Below are 6442 nucleotides of genomic sequence, written 5' to 3'. Positions count from 1 at the left end.
AAGAAAGGACTCGCGCTTCCACATTATATTTAGTGTTAGGAGCCTATCTAATTTCACCAATCTTTTAAGCTTTGTAATGTGGTTGCTCCCCATTTCTATTTATATTAGAAAATTTTTGCTAGACTCCTAAACCCCACTTTAAATGGAGAAATATCACGTGCAAAATAAGCATTTAAAAGTTATAAAATAATCTAAAAAAATCAAAACTCTCGTAATAGGAAACTTATAAAGATAAAAAAAAATTAATCTTGCAAATTAATGCCTAAAAATAGATTAACTTGACTTATCTATGATTTGCCAAAGGAGTTTTGCAAGGAAAAATATATGATCTTGTTCTCAAATTGTCTTAAAAAGAAAATATAATGGATTTTTTTTTTCTCCACCACAAATCAATTGAAATTTTCAGTATAAAAAAAACAATTAAAATTTTGTTATTTTTTCCCAAATGAAATGCATTAATTTTAAAATAATACAATAAATATTCTTTACTAAGGATGTATTCGCAATAAAAAGTACTTTAATCCGAGAACAAAGAAAACGAGTTACTGACTCCTCACATCACATGCATTAGAAAAAGGAATTAGGACGGATATTATCTCAAGAACGAAAATTATTTCTATCTTATCTTATTTTATTTAATTATTAATATTAAAAAAATAATATTTTATCAACGTCTATCTAACTTACTGCCAAACTCTATTTCAAAAAAAAAAAAAAAAAAACTTACTGACAAAAAATTCTAATACGTTGATTTTCCCCGTTATCGGAGGAACAGACCCTTCATCCATGGCGGCGAAGAAAAACGGCGCTTTCTCTCTGTGTTTTGAGGTTCTTTGCCTATGCATGTTATCGGCGGTGGCGATCGAGGGGAGAGTAGTGCCTCTATTGCAGAGCTATCATAAATCCGGTTTTCGATCGACGTTTCGTGCACTATACGATACTTCTAAGTATGGTATTCTCCAACTCAACAACGGCTTGGCTCTGACGCCTCCCATGGGGTTCGTCTCTTTTCGCTTCTCTCTCGTTTAATCATATATTTTCTGGATGTTTTTGTTACTTGGGTTCTCCGAAAATTGGAGAGTAGAATTATTTTAGAGTTCTTATGTTTATTTATCTTTTACTCGTAGGCAATCTGTAGGAGGTGTGTATTTCAATGATTCTACCTTTGGAGTGGTTTAAGTATTGTTTCTTGCATATGACTAGGAATTTGATATAATAATTAGGGAATCTGCCGATTCAGCGTGTAATTCTTTTCCTTTTAGGAGAGATTTAGATTGTTTCTAACGCATAGGGGTGTTCCATATATAATTTGTTTATTGAAATTGTTTCTAATGCATAGGGTGTTTCATATATAATTTGTTTTGGAATATGTGTCGTTAGATGGAATAGCTGGAATTTCTTTGCCTGCAATATCAACGAGACAGTCATCAAGGAAACAGGTATTCAATTATCTCTACCATGGGTCATTTGCCTTGGTTAGTATATGGCAAGCCGATTAATGTACTACATATTTTACATGCATTTTGTGGGATTATTGTATTCTTGATTTCGGGTAATTAGATGGGCATTTCTTATTCGGAGTCTTGAAGAATTAGAAGTTTTTTATGGATGACGAATGATGACTGTAATATTTTGGCAGAGTTTACCTGAAAATTGTTCAGGAATACTTAACAGGCCTGGCATGGAGTCAAATTTCTGTGTTCCTTGTTATGTCAACTGATACACACCTTTCTAGAGGATTTGATATCTTCATCTGTGACTACTGTTTGATTAGTTCTTTTTATGGGTTCTAAATGAGATGGAGAGAATACTCTCTTACTTTCTCTCATTATAGAGTGTCCAGTTAAAACGTGACTGTTGGCATTTGGCAACTGTTGTATTATATATTCTGATCAGACTCCATAACACATACTAATTTCTTTTTTGGTCATTGGCAGCTGATGCACTTATCTCAACTGGTTTGGCTGATCTAGGTTATGTGCACGTCAATATAGGTATTATTCTCGCATGATTCAAATATCTAGTTTATCTTCACTTATATAGATTGTTGTCACAACAATGTTGTGGACTTAATTTATTTCATTGGCTGCAGATGATTGCTGGTCTTCAACAAAGAGGAATTCCGAGGTCTGTTGAATCCTTTAACTTTCAATAAATCATAACTCTTGCCAAATTTGTAATTTGTAACATCAATAGTACATCTTCTTGTCTTTAGGGAATGCCATTTGTAAATAAGTAATGTTCTTTAGGTGAAATCAGTTCTGAAGGTCATTTCTCTTACAATTTATCTTTGAGTTACCTGTTTGAGTGGATCAGATCAAATTGCATCTTAGCATGATAATTTTACCGCCGTACGCTTCATTATTTGGCTTCTCTTCTAGGTTTAAATTATGAAGCACCCTTGGTTGCACATTCATCTTTCTTTCAACTTTTTTGTGTACGCTAGTAAGGATTTTGAAGTTGCCCTAAGCTTTCAGTTTCCTTTTGTGGTTTTTTTAATTGTACAGAATCAATTGGTCCCTGATCCAAAAACTTTTCCATTGGGAATTAAAGATCTTGCTGATTATGTACATGCAAAAGGCCTTAAACTTGGAATTTATTCTGATGCCGGGTAGGTCAAATTTCCTGCAGGCCAGAAGCTTAGATTTTTTTTTTTTTAATATGATTACTCATCGATATTTCCAATGTCTTAGACTACTACTTCAATCTCCTCCCCACTCATCTAACCTAGCTAATTGCATCTCATAGGATTTTTACATGTCAAGTTCGACCAGGGTCACTTTATTATGAAAATGATGATGCAGAAATGTTCGCTTCTTGGGTTAGTTTCTGCTCACTGGATAATTTCATTCCCTATATCACAGATATTTTCTATTCATTTGGGTTTACTTGGGTGGTGCCCCTCTGCACTTTGAATGGTGTTGCCTTTTCATTAAAATATATTTGCCATTTATTTGGAGTGTTTGGAACTTTTTTACATTTCCTTTCTATGATTCACGCTTCTTCCTATGGTGGCATTTTAACATTTTTTTTTGGTAAGTAATTCAATCTTAATAAGAGTGCAAGCTAAATCCATCTCTTGAGAAGGTGGTTGCCCAAAGTGAAAAATAGTGGAGTCATCATATCTGAAAATTAGCATCAATCAAGACAATAACTCAAACTACGAATGATTTTGGTTCTCAAATATTGCGTGATCTCATACAAATTATGAAGTTAACTGATTGATATAGATACTTTTTTGAAAAGTAACTCATTTACATAGGCATTACAAAAAAGAAAAATAATGGAATGCGTCGTCTCACTTGAAAACAATTGGTGGTAAACAATTTGGTAATATAATTTGAAATCAGAAATTATGATATTTTTTTTTTAACTCAGATGAGGAGTTTTGTAAGCGTACATTCTTGACTTTTTACTTGGCCATTACTTGTAAATTTTTTCAATGTTGTCTTAACAGGGTGTAGATTATTTGAAGTATGACAACTGTTTCAATCTAGGCATCAAGCCTGAAGAACGGTATGACCTCATCTTAGTCTCATAATCATTATCAAGTAGCTTCAATTGATTTGATGTGGTTCATTGAACTCCAGATACCCACCAATGCGTGATGCTCTAAATGGAACTGGCCGCACTATTTTCTATTCAATCTGTGACTGGTAATACAGTTTATTGGTATCTTTGGTTAGATACCCAGAATAGTAAAATTTTACCTCGACAGCAATTTTTTGGCCTTATCTTATGGTTTTACAGGGGAGAGGATGACCCAGCCTTATGGGCCGGCAAGCTTGGAAACAGCTGGCGAACTACTGATGACATTAATGATTCATGGGCAAGGTTAAGATTAATTGGACTCCTAGCTCTTAGTTGGCAGTAACTTGGATGTGTTGGTGCTTTTGGTAACTTTTCTACTTGATTACCTGACATGCTCTGTCTATAAAGAGTCTGCACTGAAGTCATTGTATATGGTCTACAATGGGGATACCGGATGTGTCTTTCTCCATCGAATTAAATATAGATATATATTTTTATCATCACTGGGTTCCGGAAAAAAATCCTGACTAATCGCGAGGATGCACAGGCCATCGAATTAAATATGTTAAATAAGCTTTAGGATTGATGACTATCGTGATGGATATACTTGTTAGTTGGGTATGAAAGTGTCCATTTATGCAAATTAAAGAGTTGGTTAATATGGTTAATTGTAGTACGTGACCCCTTTACATGTCTAGAGATTTCACCTCATTTCCAATTCTATGATTCATACGCGATGTATTTCTCTAAAAAAAGGGTCCTTAAAAGCTCTTTCACACTATTCTGATAAGTGCAGTGCCCGTTCTCCTTGTAAAACTGTGTGGCATTTGCAGGCTTGGTTGCAAAATCTTAACACATTATGTACAAGTTTTACAGTTTGCTTCAAAGAAAGAACAGGGTTAAAAATGTAGATTTTTAATTAGCATGTTGGTTGTCATATTGATTAAGTTTTGTTCTTTTGTTTTTAAGCATGACTACAATTGCTGATCTGAATGACAAATGGGCAGCCTATGCGGGACCCGGTGGATGGAATGGTAAAATATGATCTTTATAGACAAAGTAGCCTGTGAAAATGCAGCAATCAACTTCTTCTGTAAACTAGTTTTTTTTATTCTCTTTATTTGCTTGTATGGGCAGATCCAGATATGTTGGAAGTTGGCAATGGAGGCATGACATATCAGGAGTATCGAGCTCATTTTAGCATCTGGGCTTTGATGAAGGTCTCTCTTCAATTTTTTCTACTTTGTTCTTGGTTTTGGCATGGTGTTGGGGAGTCTCTATGTTAGTTATTTTGTGTACTTTGGTATGGGTGTTTGGGCACTAATTGTGCTTCTCTACTGAGTGGCTTATGTTTTTGGGTTGGATCTTAACATGGTACATATCAGAGCAGGACTTGTTTGTTTGTTAGCCCGCATGTCAAGTATGTTCGCATATTTAGGGATTTGACATGAGAGAAAGGTGTTGGAGAGTCCCACAATGCTTAGATGTGGACTTTGGTACAATAATTATGCACTGGCTTGGCCTCTCTGATTGATAGCTTAGTGACAGATACTCAAAGCAGGTCTATATGAATCTTGCTTTCTTTTTGGTTCTCGTAGATTAGTGTGTGTTTCTATTCAGTTTATTGTTAGCAATCTTATGGTAATAGTTTGTAGAAAACATGCGTGTTTTTTCTTCACATGCCTCAATGTTATCAGATCAATATTCCACTCCGAGTAGCGTTGAATTTTGAAGTATTTGTATCTATAGCAGTCAATAGTATTGCTAAGAATTCTGTTATGGGGTTCTCCTAGCAGTCTATGTGAATAAACCTTGCTTTATTTTAGTCACTATATTGGTATCCATGGTATTCAAAGTATTCCTAAGACTTCTGTTATGGGGATTCTCTTAGCTCTATGTGAATGAACCTTGCTTCATTTCAATCACTATATTAATTGAAATTTAACCTTTCACAAACACAAAATTATGAGCTCAAACTTGCAGGCCCCTCTTTTGATCGGTTGTGATGTAAGAAATATGACTGCAGAAACTTTTGAGATTCTAACCAATAAGGAGGTCATTGCTGTTAACCAAGGTGAAACACAGTCTCTCTCGATATGCTTTTCTTTAGTCGCTGCACAAAACTTGCATTCTATCTTTATTTCTATGTTATTTACATGCCACAATGTTTTCAAATCATCGTCACAGAACTAAGTGAACAAGAATACTGTTTGCAGACCCGCTTGGTGTTCAGGGGCGGAAAGTTCATGTCACGGGAACAGATGGTTGCCTTCAGGTTTTCCCCCTCTTGCACCCCTTTTTGGCATATTTAAATGGTGCTACTGACTGTGATATGGAATATAGATGATTTTGAAAACAGTGAGTCTTAGGGGTTGTTTGGAAGATGTTTCGTTTCATCCTATCTCATCTCATCTCATTCCCAAACATCACTCAAACACAAATACTGATAAAAAAAATTACTCAAACACAAACACTTTTCAATTTCAAATATTCAAAATTTTCATCTAATCATTACCTAATCATTACAACTTTCTCAAACTTCCAAACAAAACACAAAAAACAATTCAAATTTTTTCAGATCCCAAAACAAATATAATATTAAAAAATTATATTCTAACAATATTTTAACTTTATAATATTTTTATTCAACTTTTTCTCTCTCATTTTTCAAAACCTAATAAAACATCATAACTCAAACTATTTCACTATTATTCACAAATTATTTTTCTACTATTTGCAAATTTCTCATCTCACCTCATTCCCCAAGCATCCCCTCTAAAGGCATCTTCTCCCTTTTGTAATAACAAGGTGGAGGATGTTGTATTAGGTTCAAAACCCATGGAGCACATATGTAACCTAGCAATTCAAAAAAATAATATATATATTTATATAAATTTCTTTTCTCACTTTT

General features: G+C 34.2%; 1 protein-coding gene across 1 annotated transcript; it reads left to right on the top strand.

The window, feature by feature from the left end:
• Positions 1-709: 709 nt before the first annotated feature.
• On the top strand, positions 710-5878 carry LOC118348969 (alpha-galactosidase 3-like). The gene is made up of 13 exons (XM_035691598.1): positions 710-998; positions 1381-1439; positions 1938-1994; positions 2093-2127; positions 2508-2611; positions 2749-2821; positions 3458-3516; positions 3591-3656; positions 3751-3834; positions 4501-4565; positions 4669-4751; positions 5515-5605; positions 5748-5878. Exons 1-13 carry the CDS (start codon positions 787-789, stop codon positions 5876-5878), a joined length of 1119 nt encoding a protein of 372 aa, XP_035547491.1. The 5' UTR covers positions 710-786.
• The last annotated feature ends 564 nt before the right edge of the window (positions 5879-6442 follow it).

Source organism: Juglans regia, chromosome 7 (assembly GCF_001411555.2).
Source record: "Juglans regia cultivar Chandler chromosome 7, Walnut 2.0, whole genome shotgun sequence".
NCBI classification, from domain to species: Eukaryota; Viridiplantae; Streptophyta; class Magnoliopsida; order Fagales; family Juglandaceae; genus Juglans; species Juglans regia.
This window is presented reverse-complemented; position numbering and strand designations above follow the sequence as displayed.